The sequence below is a fragment of the Rhipicephalus microplus genome, chromosome X, assembly GCF_043290135.1.
Source record: "Rhipicephalus microplus isolate Deutch F79 chromosome X, USDA_Rmic, whole genome shotgun sequence".
NCBI classification, from domain to species: domain Eukaryota; kingdom Metazoa; phylum Arthropoda; class Arachnida; order Ixodida; family Ixodidae; genus Rhipicephalus; species Rhipicephalus microplus.
This window is the reverse complement of record NC_134710.1, coordinates 86090366-86110633: the sequence shown is the minus strand read 5'-3', so window position 1 is coordinate 86110633 and position 20268 is coordinate 86090366. Positions and strand designations below refer to the sequence as shown.

The window sequence follows — 20268 nt, the reverse complement described above, 5'->3', positions numbered from 1 at the left end:
ACGCCTAGGGCCAGAAGTCTCTAGTTGGACGTGGTGAGGGAGGTCGAGAGCCCGCTTGATAACTTTACGGTGGATGACCTCGAGTTGATCATCCTCGTGTTTGCGTAGGTGCAAGTAGGGAGTCGAGTAGAGTATTCTACTCGTTACGAAAGCATGGGCAAGCCGCATTGCATCCCTGCTTCGTAATCCACCCTGCATGTTGGAGACCCGGCGGACCATACGCCCCACCTGGTCTCCCACCGTGCGAAGTTTGGCTATTGTGGTGTCGGCCTTGCGCTGGTGGTGTATGAAGAGGCCAAGGACGCGGATTCCTTGGCCTCACGGATCGGTCCCGAGGGAAGACTGATATGGAGCTGAGTTGTGTCCTGAGGGGAGGGACGTACGTGCACAAATTCTGACTGAGCCGGGGCACACTGGAGTCCGCAGTAGGTTGCGTAGTCGTCGACTACAGTCGCTGCTGCTTGCAGGCATGACTCCATGTGACCCAGGTTACCTTGCGTGGCCCAGATCGTGATATCATCCGCGTAAAGAGCGTGATTTATCCCTGGTAGAGAAGCCAATTTGGGGGGAAGATGAAGCACGACTATATTAAATAGGAGAGGAGAGAGGACCGTGCCTTGAGGAGTTCCCCTCGAGCCGATGACGTAAGGCCCATGTTCCTCATCTTGTATGCGTATGTAGGCTTGACGGTCTGTAAGAAACTGTCTAACATAATTGAATGTTTTATAACCACGGTTGGTCTGACTGAGGTGGTCAAGGTTTGACCTCATGCTTCACGTTGTCGAATGCCCCTTTAAGATCCAAGGCCAGGACTACCTTGTCATTGTGGGGGCATTCAACAGGATCTAATATGTCATGGTTGAGCTGTAGAAGTATATCGTGGGCTGACTTCTGAGGGCTGAAACCAAACATGGTGTCCGCAAAAGTGTGCTTTGTTTCTAGAAACTCGGAGAGTTGTCGCGCACCATCGTTTCCATCAGCTTGCCGACACAAGACGTGAGGGAGATGGGGCGAAGGTTCTCCACGTCAATAGGTTTACCTGCCTTCGGGATGAAGGTCACGAGAGCTGATTTCCTTTCAAGAGGGAGAGGAGTTTCTCTGTCCCAAATGCTATTGATGTATTCGAAGAGCGTGGCGTAGGCTGCATCGGGAAGATTGGCCAACAGTTTGACCGTAACCTGGTCACGCCCTGGTGCAGTGCCACGCTTCATCTTGCGTAAGGCCGCCTGGAGGTCGTGGAGCTGGGACGGGGTGTCCAACTGCGTGTTCGTTTTGCCTGCGTAAGAGTATGCGGCCGTCCGGGGGTCCTTGGTGGTGCACAAGTATCGGTCCCTGAGCGTGTGTGCCATCTGTGTTGTCGTTCCTGTAAAGTTGTGCATGACCTTATGTAAGTTACGTTGAGTTTCCGTATGTGTTTGTGTTGGATCGATGAGAGCGCGAAACAGGCGCCACGTGTTGCGACCAGACATCTGGCGTGCAGCCGTGTTGCACCTGTCCGCCCAGTTAGTGTCGGCTAGCTGAGCAGCATATTCCGCAGCTTGCTCCGTGAGTTGTAGGATGCGTTTCTTGAGGCGTCTGTTATGTTTCTGTTTTTTTCCATCGTTTGGTGAGGCTGCGGCGGGCCTGCCAAAGATGGAGGAGGTGGTTGTCTACGTCCGTTTGAGTTTCCGTGAGCTGTATCAGCCGTTCGTGTTGTTTCAGTGTAGACGTCAGTGATTTAGACCAGGTGCCGTATCCCGACTGGAGAGGGTCTACGATAGGTAGAGTGGTGCGGAAAGTTGTCTAGTCTGGGATATGCGCTTGTGTAAGCGGGCGTTTTAAGGGAGGCATGTACACGGTTGTGTTTAATACACAATGATCACTACCGAGAGTGTCCTGTGTGTTCAGCCAGTCGGCATGGCGTATGTTGCGTGTAATTGTGAGGTCTGGCCAAGTATCTCGTTGAACAGAGTTGCCTACGCGTGTTGGGCTGGCGGGATCAGTGTGGAGGGTCAGTCAAAGTGTAGAAAGAAGTTCCGCAAGCTTCCTTCCACGCGTGTCCTCTCGAGGGTAACCCCATAATCTGCTTGGGGCATTGAAGTCACCGACGATCAGGAGGGGGTCCCTTCCTGCCACCTGCATAGCTTGTGTGAAAGTTGCGCTGAACGTGACGTTCTTAAGCTTTGGGGGACAGTAAATGTTTAAAATATGAACAGGTGGGTCAGATCGCCTTATGGGCAGCACCGACACCATCGTGTATGGGAAAGGCGGTGTTGTGGGGAGTGTGACTTCCTGGGCGGTATATTGCTTGTGAACAAGTATACATGTCTCCGGGTTGTGTTGAAATGTAGTGTAATTTGTGAGTTTGACGTCCGTGCCGGGTTCCTGAAGGGCAACCACGGCAACGAGGAACTCAAAGGTCTCAAGATAGAGGCGGACATGAGCCCGCTTCTTGTGGTTCTTGAGATCTCTGCAGTTCCACTGTGTTAGTAACAACGGCTGAGTTGCTCTGGCTCGCGACCTACGGTTGGGGGCCATGTTCGGAGATGGAGGGTGGGGTTGTGTTGTTAAGATTACTCAGTTCACTAGCACCCTGTGCTGACGTGCTGGAGTCTTCAGAAAAGTCAGACTCATCTGGAGTCACTCTGTTAAATTTTGAGGGGCGATTAACGTCCCTAATGGGCCCTATGCGCTTAAGGACGCGTGGATGGTCTTGTATCCACTTTTGGATAATGTGAGTTACTGTTTGTGTCACCTGTGCGATGACAGTCTCCATATGACGCGCGATGGTGTCATGGATAATTTTGGGGAGGTCAGCCAATTGTGTCTCTATTGCATTCACCTGGGTCTCCAGGGCCGCGACGCGACTCTCTACAGTAGTAGGAATCTCCCTGTCTGTTATATTTTCCTCTTCGTCGCTCAACTAGGGCTGAGTAGTGAGATTGGTTCTGAGCGAGTAAAGCTCGCTGGCTAGTTCTTCATTCTGAGATCGCAAAAGGGTGAGCTCGTGCCTGAGTTTTTGTGTTTCGGTAGTGCTTGTGGCAGAAGGCGGAGAGGAGAGAGAAGAGGGAGAGGAGGCAACCTCCACCCAACTGCCTACCTTGGGTTGGTTGCGTGCAGCGTTGCCAGATTGAGCGCCGAGAGCTGGAGATTCCACCGCGCCAGGTGGTAGCGTTGCCGTTGCTGCTTTGCCAGGGGTTGGCGCTTTGCCAGTTGACCGGCGCTTTGGTTTTGTTGGGGTCCCCGATGTCCTGGACCCTGGTTGCTGAAGCCTGATGAATTTTTTAGTGCATTCGTGGGAGCTGGTGAGGTGCGGACCCCCGCAAACTATGCACGTTGGGTTGCATTCATGGGGGGCCATCCCCTCAAGACCAGCGCCCACGTTTTGGCCACAAAAGCTGCATCTTTCGGTGACCAGGTTGGGACAGATATCCGCCCAGTGCCCCTATGCGCCACAGCGGTAGCACGCTGGCACTGTCTTCTTTTACTCCCTGACGGGAGTCAGTTCTGCGTTATAGTGGACGAAACGCGGAACGTTCCTTCCCGCGAAAGTCAACACAGCTACGTTGGAGTTCTTGCGCACATAGACTCACCACCATGCCACTGCACACTATGTTTCAGGGACGCACTGGTTTCGAGGTTGTGCACAGAAATCACGCCGCGACACACATCACCGGTGAGCTTGAGGTGACCGCGAAGCGGCAGCGGTCCTTTGCTGGTGTTGATTTGAAAGTCCGACAGCAGTTTCTGAACCACCTCGTTATTCTGCGTGCCACAGATGATGATGTTTTGCTCCCAGTTGGGAGAAATGGTGATGTCATTCATGTGCTGCCTTCCGATGAGTTGGGAAATGGCAGCGCCGAGCTCACCTTGTTGAAACGCTGCCTTGAGGGCTACTGTGATGCGTGGCTTGAGCACGATCACGTAGTCGCCAGGATTCATCCTGACCGTTGGTTTCGGCGTCCACTTAGAGACAGGTGAAGTCTTTTGTGGAGCTTTAGGAGATGGAGCGCGAGCGTCTCCAGTGGATGGATTGTTGAGAGGAGTTTTCAGTGCAGACGCTCCTTCCGCGTTTCTTCGGCGGCGACGCCGACCCTCGACGAGTTGAAAAATGTCGGCTTGCTCCGCCGAAACGGAGGATGGGCCGTCATCTGATTCGGAATATATGACCACGACAGAGTCGTAGGGTCGTAGCCACGTTGTTCAGGCAGCGCCATGTTAAGGAGTTGGCCGAGGGGCGTCTCCGCATCCAGCAGCGGCGGAGCCGCAGCCGTGAGGCTTAGCTCGTTCGCTACGTTGTGATGCAAAGTTGCTCGAAGTGGCCGAAAATTGGGCGTACCTGGGTAAGATCGGTGTCTCCAGAATCTTGCTGACTTTGCAGATGCAGTCGCACAAGTTTTAGAGCAGCCACATTGAAAAGAGCATAGTTCCAGCCGAAAATCGACGGAGCCGATGAGCGTCACGTCCAGGCCCGTAACTAGGGGGGGTTGAGGGGGTTCTGACCCCCCCCCCCCGAAATTTTTTTGATGCTTTAACTTTTCGGGTGATACTAAAATATTTACACGCCTTCACAGCGACCACCAGCTGCCAAAGTTACACTGCAACTTTCCTGGCATTGCTTCCCTCTTCTTCCTTTTTTCAAACCTACCCTTTTACCAGAACACCTCAGCGCTCCCTCCCCCGCACGCGCACCTGCCCTATTTGTACAGCTTTGCACTTCGCCCTCGCGTTCCTTCGAGTCTTTTTTTTTTCGTCTTTCACACCGTAGCAGCTTCTTTATTGATTCCAGATGCTTTCCTTGTGCATTGCCGCTGGAGAAGTTATCCGTCTGTGCGGACCGCACGTGTCGGCTTTGGGTTCCTACGAAAAGCGCGTCTACTTCTGTGAAGGTAAACAGTTCGACAGCAACGGCAACACCAACACGACGTGCGCAAATTTGCCAGGAAACGAAACCCCTAAGCGGAAAAACTCAGCGGCGCATTCCGAGGACGCAGGCTGCAGGGCAAACTTTTCTCAAACTGTAGTCCTCGCCACCAAAACGAATCATCGAAGATGACATCTACTGAAAGACTGGTATATCCGAGCAACTTCGAACAACTTTAAACACACGCAAGGAAATCTACCTCTTCTGTACACAGAAGGTATATGCGCCTCCCTACAAAGCGCACAAAACGAGGATACAGCCGGCACACAATCCGGCACCAGCGGTCAACTTTCACAGGAGAAAAAAAACGCCGCCAAGCTGGGCTGCGCACGGGAGTACAGAGGCTGACATCACAGCCTACAAAGTGCATTTTTGGGAGGTCACGGCTATTTATTTAGCGCAGCCCAGAGAGAATTATGCAGGCGCCCAGGGAGCCGTCTGTGAAAAGGTGACTTTTTCACAGGAACGGAGCAACACCTCCTTTCGGGACTGTACCACGGGAGTGCAAATGTCTCGGCAGTGCATTCTTGGGGGTTCACATATATTAAGGGGAGTATGCAGTGCCCATGGAGTCTTCTGTGAAAAGGTCTTTAAGTAGCGTTAATCCAGTTTGCTGCAGCTGGAGTACAATAATGGGCCTGCATGCACACCAGCTGTAGTGGCGTTCAGAAAACACATGCGCCACGCGGGAGCCGGTGCGTTCATCACACTTCTACATTCTAGCCACTGTAAAGTGGATAAGAGAGGAAGAAAACATCGCCCGCCATTCACGCCAGGCAGTCGAAGCAGTCGCAAACGTCTTTTTGGAGCCACTGGCCACTTCTGTGTGCGTGCACAGGATTGCGGCAGCAAACTGAAAAGACACTCTGCAACAACGAAGCAAAGGAGTCTTGCGTCTTACTTCAAAAAAGTTCGAACCGATGAAGCGGACGGAGAAGAACTGCCTCCTTCGAAGAATAAAACTTCGCCCTCCTCAGCACTGGTGGAAAGCCAAGCGCGTCCGAACTTCTGTAGCGACTCAGGAGAATGCACCGGTTTATATGAATCACCTGAGAACGAGCACAATCAGGACACCCATGCGCTGTTGTGACCGGCGCCAGAGCGGAAGAGGGAGCGGCGCTCCTTTAATCTTCAAACAAGTAACCGAACGACCGGCTGCCTACTGTTAGGACCGGCGCCAGGTCTGACAATGGATCGGCGTTCCTTTTGATGTTCCTTTTTAGTCGCCAAACGGGTTGGCGGCCTGTGTCCGCCATGTATTGTTCCCCCCTGGCCGGAGGGTGCGGCGTCTTGCCGCCACGACACCGTGAGCAGTTCGGGAGACCACAAGTGCCGCTTCTTCTTTGGAATATGACGGCGGCGGCGGCGGCCGGAAATCGTCCCGCTAATTGAACGAGTCGTTCGGCGACCATTTGAAGCTTGTTTACGGCGGCCCTTTCGATGGATGCAGTCATCAACTTCAGACCCCTCGCCCAGCGACACCCCTTGACGAGGAGGAGCCACGTTCGTGCCACATGGCCGTGCAGTGACCACGCTTCAATTTTGAACGTTCACGTGGACCGTGCGTGCTCGTCACCCTCGCGGGTAATGTGTGATCCGTGGTTGGACGGTGCCCTCTGTACGCGGTCCCCGATCTAGGGATCTGGGGAGGACAGACCCTTTATAATGAGCCCCACGGCTCATTCGTGTGTGCTTTTTTTCGAGAGCAGAACCGAGCAGAACCATGTAGAACCAAGCACCATGTAGCGCTATGTTAGGAGACATGTAGAGGCCTGCCACGTTTGAGAGCTCACCGTGTAGGGAGTTCGCAATGTACATATTGTAAATAAACCCTCTTCAAGTCTCTCTTCCTCCTGCCTCGACAACTTCATCCCGGACCTCCGGTGTCTGGAAACCCCGGTCGCAACAACTGGTGGCAGCGGTGGGATACGAGTCTGCGACGGAGAGCGACATGTACCGGAGGCCAGCCGAAAGCCCTGGAACTCGGCGGGATCGAAGCAGCGTACCACCACCGCACGTAATGGGGTGAGTGCCTGGCTTTGTGCTTGAGATATATCGAGTCTTTTAGCCTAAATTCGTTAAAAGATAGATATAACCAACAACTGCCTGGCCACTGTGGTTGTTATCTCAGCACAAGGCAGCACTGGATGATTATCTGAGCAAGTACGCTAAAGCAGGAAAGCTTAGATGATTCAATAGGAACAAGGGGTAATGTTTCAAAATTTCTAAGGGTACGTTGCGGGTTAAATTTTAGGATGTTGTAAAAAGCAGGAGTGAAAAAAATTAACAAGAAAAAGTAGAGAGGGATGTTGGCCACGTAGTGCTACTTGGGTGCTTAAGCTTGTGGTCTCCGCTGTGAGATTTGCCAGGCTTCAATTTCTCTAGACCCAGAATTGAAGCGCTGGTGGGTTTGTGTTTTGTCACAGCTGAGCCAAAGCAAAGTAGTCGCCATGGATCTTACGAGATTGACGAGAGAGAACCTGCTGAACCTGTGTTGGGATCTGGAGCTAGATTTTAATGATGATATGCCTGCTTCTAAACTCCGCGAAGTGATTCTCGAAAGCAATAGTGACAATGAGGAAATCGAGCACTTCGGGAATATGTACTTATTGGACCAGAAGGAGGAAGTACAAAGGGCGCAAAGAAAGGAAAGATGGCGCCAGGAGGAATTGGAAGCTGAGCGCAGGCATGAAGAACATATAAAAAGGATGCAGGAATTAGATGAAGAGATAGAAAGGCTTAATTGTGAATTGGTGGCATTGCAGCAGAGTGGTCAATCCATAGATGTAGCGCACGAACGGTGCGATGTAGCGGCGGTGCCGTTTAAGACCGAAGCGAAGGCTACAGGTCAGACATCTGTAGATGAAGTGCACGAACGGTGCGACGTAGCGGCGGTGCCGATTAAGGCCGAAGAGAGGGCTACAGGTCAGAAATTTGCAGATGTACCGCACGAACGGTGCGTTTCAGCAGCGGTGCCGTTTAGGGCCGAAGAGAGTGCTGCGGGTCTGATATCTGTAGATATAGCGGCGGTGCCGTTTGAGGCCAAAGAGAAGGCTAGTGCCTGTAAGGGAATGGAACAGGTTTTAACCCATTCTGAGGGAAAAGAGCTCGCGGTCACAGCAGGGTGTGAGGGTTCCGTGGTGGGGGAAACGAAGTTAAGATTAACAGAGTGTTCCATCGAACCTTGCAGCCCTGTAGACCATGTTGATGAGCGTCAGAGGCGGACGAAAGGCTCCAGGTTTGGCACCAAGGAATGTGCCAAACGGAGAAAGCGTCCGAAAAACAGAAGCGCGGCAAGGCTCGCGATCAGCGCGGCGCGTTTGACGAGGACCTTCAAACGGCGTGGCGGATTTGCGAGAAAAGGCCCGTTGTCTTCTCTGACTGGCTTAAAACGCAGGCGTCTGAGCGGCCGGAGAGTAAGGAACAGAAGTGCGCAATCTACGCGGCCGCGGTCTTACGATGAACTGATAGGCAATCATCAGGACTGGGCGCGCGAGATGGCGGAGGAGCATATCGGTGATGAAGAACGTCAGAGTAGGACGAAAGGCTCCCAGGTCCGCACAAAGAAGCGTGCACAGGGGAGAAAGCGTCCGAAGGGCAACAATAAGGCAAAGCTCGAGATGAGCACAACGCGTTTGAGTAAGGGTTTCAAACGGCGTGGTAAAATCGCGAGAAAAGTGCCGTTGTCATCTCTGACGGGTCTGTATCGTGTGCGTCCGAACCGCCGGAAAAGAAAAGCGCATCGTACGCGGCAGTGTTTGAAGGAGAGATTGCTAGGCAATTATCCAGACAGTCCGCGCGAAAAATCAGATGAGCATGTGGGTGCTGGTGAGCATCAGAGATGGGCGAAAGGCTCCGTAGACGGCACCAAGAGACGTGCAAAACGGAGAAAGCGCCGTAAAAACAGGCAGGCAGAAATCGCGACGCGTTTGAGGAATGTATTCAAATGGCGGAGCGAAATTTCAAGAAAGTTGCCGTATCGCAAGCGTCCAAGCGGCCAGAGAACAAAGAAAAGAGAAGCGCATGGTGTGCGTAAGTGGTCGAAGGGCAAGAGACCCTTCCGTTGTTCTCGCGGTGCATTGGACGGGGTGCGGGGCAAAAGAGTCGGTGGTTTTCGAGGGGCAGGAAGCGACAGCAAGTCGGCTTCGAGGAACGTCGCGGGGTTCGGTAGCAGGGCGACTGACGCGTGTTGTAGACCCCGTTTCTCGAGAAAATCGTTCCGGGCGCGACCACCGCGAGTTCGACTCAGAGTTGTTGCGAACAGCTGTTAGCCTCTCGGAAAACGTCGACTCGGGACTGTTGAAAGGAACATTTTGTTTGTTTTTGTGATTTTGTAAATAACTCGTTTGTACCTTGTTTTCGTTAGCGCTCTATCATTTTGGTAGCCTATATACGTTGTATAGATCTATTGGAAGGATAGTGACACGCATTAGAGCGTACAGAATTAGGCGTTTGTCATCGGCACCGGAGTTGGTTTGTATGCGTCCGAGCCGCCGGACAAAACGAAAAAAAAAAAAAGCACGTTGGGTAGAAAGGCAGACCCTTTCGTCGCTCTATCGACGGCATGTTTGATGGACTGCGGGAGTGCGAGGTACTCAGCGAGAGTAAGAACGCAGGTTGTCAGCGCAGAGCTTTGCGGGGGTCGGAGGCGAAGCGAATGGGTTTTGCCATTGTTCCATTTCCCGTTCGCCTAGAAAGACCCACAGGACGCGACACCGCGCGTTAGTCCCAAAAAGGAGTAGACATCCGTGAGCTTTTGACGATGGTCATTAGTGGATTTATTTTGTTTTGAAATTTGCTTTTGACTGTTTAAGTTGTTTTGGATTTTAATGTGTTTTTTAAGAATCTCGTCTACCAAATAGTGTTTAGGTAACACAATTTTGGTTTTGTTCATTTCTTGGGCGTTGTACGTTTAGCTAAGGTAAGCGTTGTGCGATTGCATAAACGACACGCATAGGAGCCTGCGTCATGGTAGATACGTGTAAATGAGCAGGAGCAACGTTATGAACTAATTATGACTGAGCGTAGAGACGCAAAGTTATTGCTTGCGAGATTTTTCAGGATTCATGCGAAACTTTTTTTTGTTGTTCATTTAATGTTTTGTTCGCATGTGTCCGGTGTGTAAGAAAAGCTAGCTCGTGAGTTTATATGTATGCTTTGTGAAAGTGGCAACAGCAAGGGAACGGTTAGGTGGTATCTCATCCAGGCAGGAGCACTGTGATGTGCGTTTGCGGATATATAATAAAGATGTTCCTAATGCAGGTGCAGCACGGCAGTTATGCTTTCGTCTTCTCAAAAGGAATTGACGACTGGCTTTGGCGGCACTAAATTTCGGGAACTAAAAGATAGCGTGAAGTAAAATGCTTTATTTTATGAGTATGATACCTGGTGGGTTACGGCGGATTGCTCACGCAAGCACTCGGGTATGCCACGGTGAGCGCATCACTTGACAGTTAGTTTTCTTGAAAGCAGTTTGATGGGAAGATTATTATCGGATCGGGATTAGGAGTTTTGGTGAAACCTCAGAGAAACGTCCCGATTGCTGCTTTGTGTTTGGTAATACCGCTTAAGTAAGGTTGCTTTTGGATAATTTGTCGGACTCGACGTGTCTCAGTGCGGGCAGGGTGCTCTCCCGTGCCTGTGGTGGTGTGTATGAATGCTTTTCCCAGAGGGGAGCCACAAGGAGCGAGAGGGAAAGAGTCCTTGGCTGAGCGTCATCAGCAGTGGCCTGGAAGACAGCACTACACAGCGACACTTCGGGCAACCTGTGCAGCTGGTCACCCTCAGGTCGCTTCTCCCGCCGGCGGACGAGCTGTTGTGACCGGCGCCAGAGCGGAAGAGGGAGCGGCGCTCCTTTAATCTTCAAACAAGTAACCGAACGACCGGCTGCCTACTGTTAGGACCGGCGCCAGGTCTGACAATGGATCGGCGTTCCTTTTGATGTTCCTTTTTAGTCGCCAAACGGGTTGGCGGCCTGTGTCCGCCATGTATTGTTCCCCCCTGGCCGGAGGGTGCGGCGTCTTGCCGCCACGACACCGTGAGCAGTTCGGGAGACCACAAGTGCCGCTTCTTCTTTGGAATATGACGGCGGCGGCGGCGGCCGGAAATCGTCCCGCTAATTGAACGAGTCGTTCGGCGACCATTTGAAGCTTGTTTACGGCGGCCCTTTCGATGGATGCAGTCATCAACTTCAGACCCCTCGCCCAGCGACACCCCTTGACGAGGAGGAGCCACGTTCGTGCCACATGGCCGTGCAGTGACCACGCTTCAATTTTGAACGTTCACGTGGACCGTGCGTGCTCGTCACCCTCGCGGGTAATGTGTGATCCGTGGTTGGACGGTGCCCTCTGTACGCGGTCCCCGATCTAGGGATCTGGGGAGGACAGACCCTTTATAATGAGCCCCACGGCTCATTCGTGTGTGCTTTTTTTCGAGAGCAGAACCGAGCAGAACCATGTAGAACCAAGCACCATGTAGCGCTATGTTAGGAGACATGTAGAGGCCTGCCACGTTTGAGAGCTCACCGTGTAGGGAGTTCGCAATGTACATATTGTAAATAAACCCTCTTCAAGTCTCTCTTCCTCCTGCCTCGACAACTTCATCCCGGACCTCCGGTGTCTGGAAACCCCGGTCGCAACAGCGCCGCCGGGAAATGATGGTGGCCGCAGTGCAACTCCAAGTGATCTTTGTTCTACAGTCAACGCTGGGCAAAGTGACGCCTTTACCACTGGGCAATGCCCAAGGAAGGTGAGTGGCATGGCACCTACACATTCTGGTTCACCTCCCCTCTGTGCGACGAGTGCGAATATTTTCGACTTGGGACTGTTTGTCTCGAAAAGCAATAATGTAAATGATCCAGAGACGATGGAGAAGCTGCTGCTCAATCCGTGGACCCCTCCGGCTAACTATGATTATCCAGCCACAGGGAAAAGGAATCTGAAGTTCCAACCTCACTGGGTAGATTGTTACCCATGGCTTGTTTATTCAGAGAAGCTTCAAGGAGCATTATGCAAATATTGCGTAGTCTTCGCAAGCGAGTGTGCAGGAAAAGGGGAGCACCAGCGCTTGGGCTGTTTTGTAACTAAGGAGTTCACCAATTACAAGAAATCCATGGACGCCTTTAAGAGCCACGCATCCAGCAGTTATCACGCCATGTCAACAACGCTATCGGAGAACGTTTTAGCAGTCCGGTCCCGCTCACAGCATGACATCTTAACACAACTTGACCACGGCCTTAAAAAGCAGGCGGAAGAAAACCGCAAGAACTTGCTGCCAGTAATAGAAACAATCCTCTTCTGTGGCAGGCAAGAAGTACCGCTTCGCGGCACAGACGACTCTGGTCCGATAAATATGTCTGAAGTGCTGCCATTCAAAAATGATGGAAATTTCCGCGCACTGCTTAGGATGAGAGCAAAATATGGAGATGCCGCCTTGAGAGCGAGCGCACATGGAAACATCTCCGGTGAATGCGCTGTACACGAGCCCAAAAATTCAAAATGAGTTGATCACCCTCTGTGGTAAAATCATACAAAGAAAGATAGTGAAAAACGTCAACTCAGGTTCGTGTTTTTCAGTTCTAGCTGACGAGGCCACTGATATATCTCGCACCGCCCACATTTCCCTATGTGTAAGGTACATTGGACACGACACGTCCGGAGTGCCCATTCTTAAAGAAGATTTTGTAGATTTCGTTCCCCTGAACGATCTCACTGGCAAGGCGCTGGCGAGCACAATCCTGAACAGCCTTAGAGGTCATGGCTTTGACCTGAACCTACTTTGCGGGCAAGGATACGACGGCGCGGCATCAATGAGCGGCCACCTTAACGGTGTTCAAGCCTTCATTCGTCAAACAGTGCCCAAATCGTTGTACGTGCATTGTAGCGCCCACTCGTTGAACCTTGCTCTGCTTCACGCATGCAAACTCCCCAGCATCCGCAACTGTTTGGGAACTGTTTCCTCAAGCTGTACGTTTGTGAGAGCTTCGCCACAGAGGACGAACCAACTGCGAGACAAAGTAGAAGATTTAACACAAGAAAAAAGAAAATCAGTTCTCTCCTTTTGCCAAACAAGGTGGGTAGAGAGTCACGATGCACTTCAGCGTTTCCTTGAACTGTACGTGCCTATTGTACAATTCCTCGAATATTTGGAAGAAGAGGCCGCGTCATCTGATACTTCATCAAAAGCTTCTCAACTGCTCAATGTCATTACGAAGCCCGAGTTTGTCCTTTCGCTTCAGATCTGTAGCGACCTCTTCTCTTTGACACTGCCACTTTGCAAGTTTCTTCAAAAAATTGACTGTGGCTTGGCTCAAGCGCGCGATCACGTAAAGAATGTTATAGACGTTCTTTCCACAAAAAGGGCGAGTGCGGAAACGGAATTTAATAAGATTTTTCTGAGGTCGCTCTCTTTGCTGAAGATCTGAAGTCGCTCTCTTTGCTGCCGAAATTCCGCGCATCGGCTAGCCTTTCTGATATTGATGATGCAGTGCAGTTTTACCTTGGCGACATTCCTTCGGCTAATGTCATCGAAGCAGAGTTCATACTGTGGGTGAACAAATGCTGCCAGATCGAAGAAAAGAATCGACCAGCTTGTGCTTTACAGGCCTTAGAGATGTGCAACCGCGACTTTTTACCGAACATCCACAGCCTACTTTTTATCCTGGCGACTTTACCCGTGTCGACGTCGACCCCGGAACGGACTTTTTCCACACTGAGAAGGCTGAAGAGCTACCTTCGAAATCATATGAACAACGACAGATTGACCGGACTAGCACTGCTCAGCATCCATCGAGAACTTCAAGTGACCCCAGAACAAGTCCTCACAGAATTTTGCAAGTTGCCGAGAAGGTAAAACTTCCTCGTTTAAACTTCCCTCTATGTTTCAAGAGTCGATTAAAAGCTAAACCCAGCTATAGCCCAAGCTCCAACCCTTCTATCCTTTCGCAATTACGAGGAAACTATCCAGCAAGCAGAATGTGCGAACGGTAACAAGAAGATCGGAATGTCGGGCGACTTGTTTGTTTGCTTGCATACATGCTTCACGGACTGCCATTTTTGCGACCCGGCGTAACGGCAAATTAACGGGCGCCGCACTCCCCCGCTGACCGGTGGAACCGTTCGCTCATGAAAAGACTGGCCTTTAGTGCGGGGAAGTACTGAATGGGGTGTTCTTCTTCAAACGTTAGTCGCCGATGTTTGATCCTTTGTACCTACGGCGGCGTCGGCAGGGTCGTCAAAGGCCGCGATGCACCCCGAACTAGCTGTAGACTGCAAGACGCACCGGCTGAAACCAAGGAAACTGACCATTCCCACGGGCAAAACTGCTTGTGGACAAGCCGTATGAGAGAACTCCAACAGGTTGTCACTCTCGCTCAGTTGAGGACCCTCTCCTAATTAAAAAGGGACGTGGTCAATATATTTTTAGGGTGGAGTTTCTAACAATGAAACCTGCATGATTGGACCCATGTAGAGGTCTCTTTTCCACCAGGACGAGAATCAGGGGACACGGAGGTCGATTTAAGAGCAGGATTTCGCCTTGCTAAGCAGTCTAGTTGCTGACCAACATGGTGTAGAAGGAGATCAAAAAGTATCCCTCAAGTGGTTGTGGCTCCGTGTCGGCTGGCCACCTAAACTTAGCCATTCGTTTAGTTGTGACGCGAAATTAACGTCTGTAACGTAGGCATCGGTACTTGAATCTCGAGTAAGCTCAACCTGCCCGAGATCGGCTTCAAGCACTAGCCTCCCGGAAACACCAGCGCTGCAACATCGCCGACATCGCAGTTGTGCCAGAACTCTCTCTGACTTCTCGCATCCGATCGTCGTGGACTCAACGCTGCCGGTCATCACAGGTATCCCTTCACCTGTTTATACCTTCGGACTTTCTCATCTGTAGTTTTATTGTTGGTTAGTTTTGTGTAGTTTGTAATACTTCTCTCTTGTAAGCTGATTTATTGATTTTATATGTATTTTGTTAGTTGGTATTAAGTGTTGTACTAGATTCCTCTGCAATATTCCTAGATTCCTCTGCAGTGCTGCAATATCACTAGAGTTTTGTTTTTCCCCACATACGTCTCTGATCTCTTCACTGTCTCTGCTTACGTACGGAACGACCTAACCTGCTGCCATTCCCGTCGCCGACTTCGCGCTGGCGACGCTAGAGTGGCAGCTTGTAACACATACATACCGTTTTTGTACCGCGGTTACATTGTGTTACTTCATCAGGAGCCGTTGGTCGCGGTGTCCCCGGCTTTGGTGGTGCTATTGTCCAAACTTATTTCTTGCTTTAACCAGAATTTGAGGTTGACATACCAATTTCTTTATTTGGGTACAAATAATTGAAAAGTACTATCGAATTATTACAAGTAAGCGATGTACTTGTTTTATTCACGAAAATAAGCCAGTATAAATCTTAAAAAATGGCAGCCGTTCTACACGCAACCCCCCCCCCCCCCGAAAAAAATTCCTGGGTACGGCCCTGGTCACGTCCGATCACTTCGCGAAGCACCCGCGTCTCTCCGCGAGCCAGGGAAGCCGAACGCAAGCGTCGGCAGTGGAAAAGCAGCGACACCGACGAGGTGCGAGTCAAGAACACCGATCGCGTTCGAGAATACAGACGGCGCGTGGGTAACATTAATGAGATGCGAGTCAAAAAAGCAGAGCGCAAGCGTCTTGAACGCGTCCCGCCTCCCGTGTCTTTGCGTTTTAAACAAACGTTTACTCGAGTAAACGCAACACCAAGCTCCGCTTCAAACCGTTCTTGCAGCACCTGCGTCGACGCTCGTTTCAACTGGGTCAGCGCCATGCGCACCACTGCTGCTTCGCATCCCATCAGATTGATTGATTGATTGATTGATTGATTGATTGATTGATTGATTGATTGATACGTAGAGTTTAACGTCATGAAACCACCATATGATTATGAGAGACACCATAGTGGAGTGCTCCGGAAATTTCGACCACCTGGGGTTCTTTAATGTGCACCCAAATCTGAGCACACAGGCCTACAGCATTTTAGCCTCCATCGAAAATGGAGCCGCCGCAGCTTGGATTCGATCCCGCGACCTGCGGGTTAGCAGCCGAGTACCTTAGCCACTAGACCACCACAGCGGGGTCGCATCGCGTCAGAGTTCCCTTCGGAGAGATGGTGCATAGTTTTTCTCTTTTTTTTTTTTTTTACAGATGTGTGGTTATCGCACGAACGACCCTTGGTAGCGTAATTGAACTGGATGGTTATGACTAATCTAATATGGCACGTTATATTTAAAAAAACACCCGGGGAGATAGCTCCAGCACGCTGGCAGAACTTGCTAGGATCCTTTCAATGCGCTAATCTACTCAAGACGCACGCGGTGATGAACGTGACGCGTTCCCAGCAAGAAGACACCGCGGCGACCTTCGTCGTTAAAAGACGTCTACTCAAAGCAAGTCATCGTGAAAAACGCGCACATTTCGTTAGCGTGAGGCATGGAAACGCCAGGTTCCCCAGACGACGGCTGTCGGCGGTGGGTGACAAAACCTCCTGGCGGGTGAGTCGTGTCACCATTCCTTGGCAGGAGATCGATTGAGCCATGCGGCGTAATATGACTGCTGCAGACAAGCTGACTGGGGAAAAAAATATGTATAATCAGAGTAGGTGCAAACATTTGCGGGTACGCGTTTAGTCATCTTCACGAGTTTCTGACAATTCGAGAAAAGAAGAATGAGAGCGTTCTGATGCTGCAGTGCGGTCTCCGGCCGTGAAGCATCTTGAATTTATATTAGACTGTCGACAAGAGAACTGTAAATGCTGCGAGCTCAATACAGCTGACATCGACCCTCAACTATCAATGCATTTATGCAAGAAGACTATAGAAAATACGACGCCATCACAAGTGCTCACCGTGTTCCTCTCTTTTGTTTTATTTAATCAGTGCCATATGCTGGATAGTTCCGTCACTGTTATTTCACCGTCATTGTCGGTAATATTCCAAATCAAAGCATCAATTCTGCTTGTTTCGCATATTCAGGCAATGTCGGGATAAAGTCTGGGGCATTAATTAAATTACGATTACTAGAAAAACTGCATGCTTATTTTTTTTTTTTTTGTATGGGGAGCCTCTAGTGAAGAAATTCCCCTAGTTCGCAGGGACTGCCAAGGAAAAAAATAATAAAGATAATCGATCACAGGAGTACTGTTCTGTCTGCTGAATACACGTTAAAAATTCTACGTGATGTAGAGTTCCATAGTCTCTCTGCAGATGATAGACGCTGCATAGCATAACCCATGCTACGACAGGCATTAAAACGGCGACTAATCCTTGAGAGTGTGCTTACTTTTTCTGTGTTTTTTTTTGCGATTTATGCATGCGTGTATGTATATATATGTGTGTGTAATTAAAATAGTTTGTGTTCGTATTATAACATTAATTCATGAACACATTAATACACGTTGCTTCTTCTGTAAGGTAAGGCTACGACAAGCGAGAGTAAAAACGGTGCGAGCAAGATGGTGCCGCCAGAGCACGTGGATGGATGGATGGATGGATGGATGGATGGATGGATGGATGGATGGATGGATGGATGGATGGATGGATGGATGGATGGATGGATGGATGGATGGATGGATGGATGGACGGACGGACGGACGGACGGACGGACGGGCGGGCGGACGGACGGACGGACGGACGGACGGACGGACGGACGGACGGACGGACGGACGGATGGATGGATGGATGGATGGATGGATGGATGGATGGATGGATGGATGGATGGATGGATGGATGTGGCTGTACCCTTTAGATCGGGCGGTGGCTAGCGCCACCAAGCCGTAATACTTAATGAACGGTACATTTATTTATGTGACTGGGCTGTTCGCGCGCTCCAAGCGAGCACGGAACGTACAATGGTCTCATACTTTACTGATTCGTACTCTTGACCTCACCAGCTCAATTTTTCTGTTAAGTGACTCATTCTAAAACAAATTCCTCCGTTCGATTGGCGGCATGTCAGTGGTGTGAAGATTTCCCTGCGCGAGAAAGATGTGTTTTAATTAGCCAGAAGAGTACGTATGTATTCGGCCTGGTAGTACATTTTGCGCAGGGTTAAAGATTATGCACATGGTAGATGTTACATGTACATTCGCTAGAACGCACAGCACAGAAATAGGTTTATTTTTCTTTGTGTGCTGCAGAGTTCAAATAACAAAGAGCGGACACTAAGCCAATAGTCCTTTTCTGAAGCTCGAAAACCTCAACGTCCTGCATCTGGAAACCTTATGACATTAGGACATGCCCATTGTACACGCAAATTACAGGGAAGTCACACCGACAGTTGTTTGAAGACAATGACTGAGTTTTGGTGCGTCAGACTAATATAGCCACTACGAGCATGCGATGCGCGTTATCGCTCAGACTAAATTACTTTGATCGCTAGAAAACGAAAACGGGGCAAGAAGAAATAAAATAATTATGTTTTGTTGAAACTCCTATACGACAGCACAGGGGCATCGGTGGACCGATGGTAAGAAACATGCATAAAATGGTGGCAGAAAATTTATAATATCGATTCCTAAAACAGGTCACGCTGCTGATTGCACGCATTTTAGCCCACCCCCTTATCTCTGGATGACCTACCCGTACATTATAGTTGGGCTGCCGCCAGATTTTAAGTTGGACCAACATCGATCTAACGGTCACCCATCCTAAAATTTTCCAAACATATTATTACTCAGCAGCTCCTCCAGCTGGCTTCTTGGCACACACCTGCTTAATGCAAGATAGCAAGCTTTCAAGGCAGCATGAGGAAAATAGTTTTCTTTAATTAATTTATTTTTTCTTAATTATTTTCTTATTTTCCGAAAGAACTTCGTACCAATGTCAGCGTATGTGAATCATCTATTGATTAAAGGTTGTAAATCACGTTTATTGCTATCAAAATGCACAATTAACTAGCTAAATTAACTAACTAGCTAATTAACTAAATTTGATGGTTCAGTTCGTCTTTCGGAATTCGTACAAATAGCCCAAGAAAGAAGGCACATACAACCCACGTATGGAAGAAGCACGGGATGTTTGCTGTATATTCAGTCTCTTTCTTTCTTTCCTTTTTTTTCTTTCTATTTTTTTCTCATTTCTTGATTCTTTCATATTATTGCAGTTACACAGCAGAGTGCTTCTGTTGAACACACTTTCTTCGTACCACATACAGCGCCACTGCGTGGCCATTCACTCGGTGACATTTTCACCTCTCGTGACCTCATTTCAGAACTTTGCCGTGGAACTTCAGGTAGAGGACCCCGGAGAGCTCACCGAGGATCACATCAAAAACACAGTGAGCAAGGCCGGAGGAACTGACTACGGCACGGCGTCGTAGACGACGCCCCGCCCAGCACAGTTTTCTCCACGTTTACAAGAAAAATTAAAAAAAGACGTGTCTTGAGAAGGCCGGCTCCTCTTTCCTAGTTTCACAGCTCTCGACAGGAGAAAACTGAATGACGAAAGAACATCCAGAAAAACTGTTCTTCCAGCGGAAACATCGCAGAACGTTTACCGGGGGAAGAAATAAACAGAATAAAGTAGCATCTCTGTTTTGTTTTGTTTTTTGTTTTTTCTCTTTTTCGTCCTTGCTTCCTTCTTATCCGATGGGAGAAAACGCTTCTGCAAATCCTGTACAATTCTCGGCCTATATACAGTGTACTGAAAATAAAGAAATCTGCAGTGCTCACTTACATACTCAGTTTTAAAAACGTCTGGCATCAGAAAATTGTATGGGCGTCGCTCGTAGATATATGAAAGCAACAAGGAATTGAGGCGCTGTTCGGCTTCTCGCGGCCTCGGCATCCTTTCTCATCAAGAAGTCTCGCGCAAAGCGATCAAACTCGGAGTGATATATCCTGTCGGTGTACACGTAGAGCTAGAGTAAATGCAGAAATATTATGAAAACAAAACAAACAAAAATTAAAGGGCAAAAAGGTATGAAGGTGCGGTTAGCGCTCCAATTAAGAATTATTTGGCGATTCGGCACAGGTGATATATTTTACTGAACATTATGGCATTATACAGCGTACTATATGCAAGGTTCTTTACCTTTCTTGCTTTTTTTAACAATACAGGTTTTTTATGATAATGCTACGACAGCTAGTCAGGCACCTGTCATCTTCGAACACGCATTTTACATTTAGGCAGAAATACTTTGCAGCGGGTAGTTGTGCATTAATGCGAGTAATTAATGTAAACTGGTAAATTAACATTTTATAATAACATGAGCGTACTTGATAATATGGTAAAGCTGTAGGATGTGACAATTAATCTATGGCATACCCATTTATTTAGAAGTCTCCAAAAACACACCTGTAGCCTCCCCTACATTAACCTATTCTGCTGACCGGAC

At 49.5% G+C, this 20268-nt stretch overlaps 1 protein-coding gene across 1 annotated transcript in view; it reads left to right on the top strand.

Annotated features, from left to right (window-relative positions):
* The window catches only part of LOC119177415 (coactosin-like protein), a 72467-nt gene extending 53008 nt beyond the window's left edge, over positions 1-19459 (top strand). The window contains exon 4 of the mRNA XM_037428889.2: positions 19144-19459. Coding sequence (XP_037284786.1) covers positions 19144-19251 — 108 coding nt within the window. The 3' untranslated portion in view covers positions 19252-19459. The remainder of the gene's footprint in view (positions 1-19143) is intronic.
* The last annotated feature ends 809 nt before the right edge of the window (positions 19460-20268 follow it).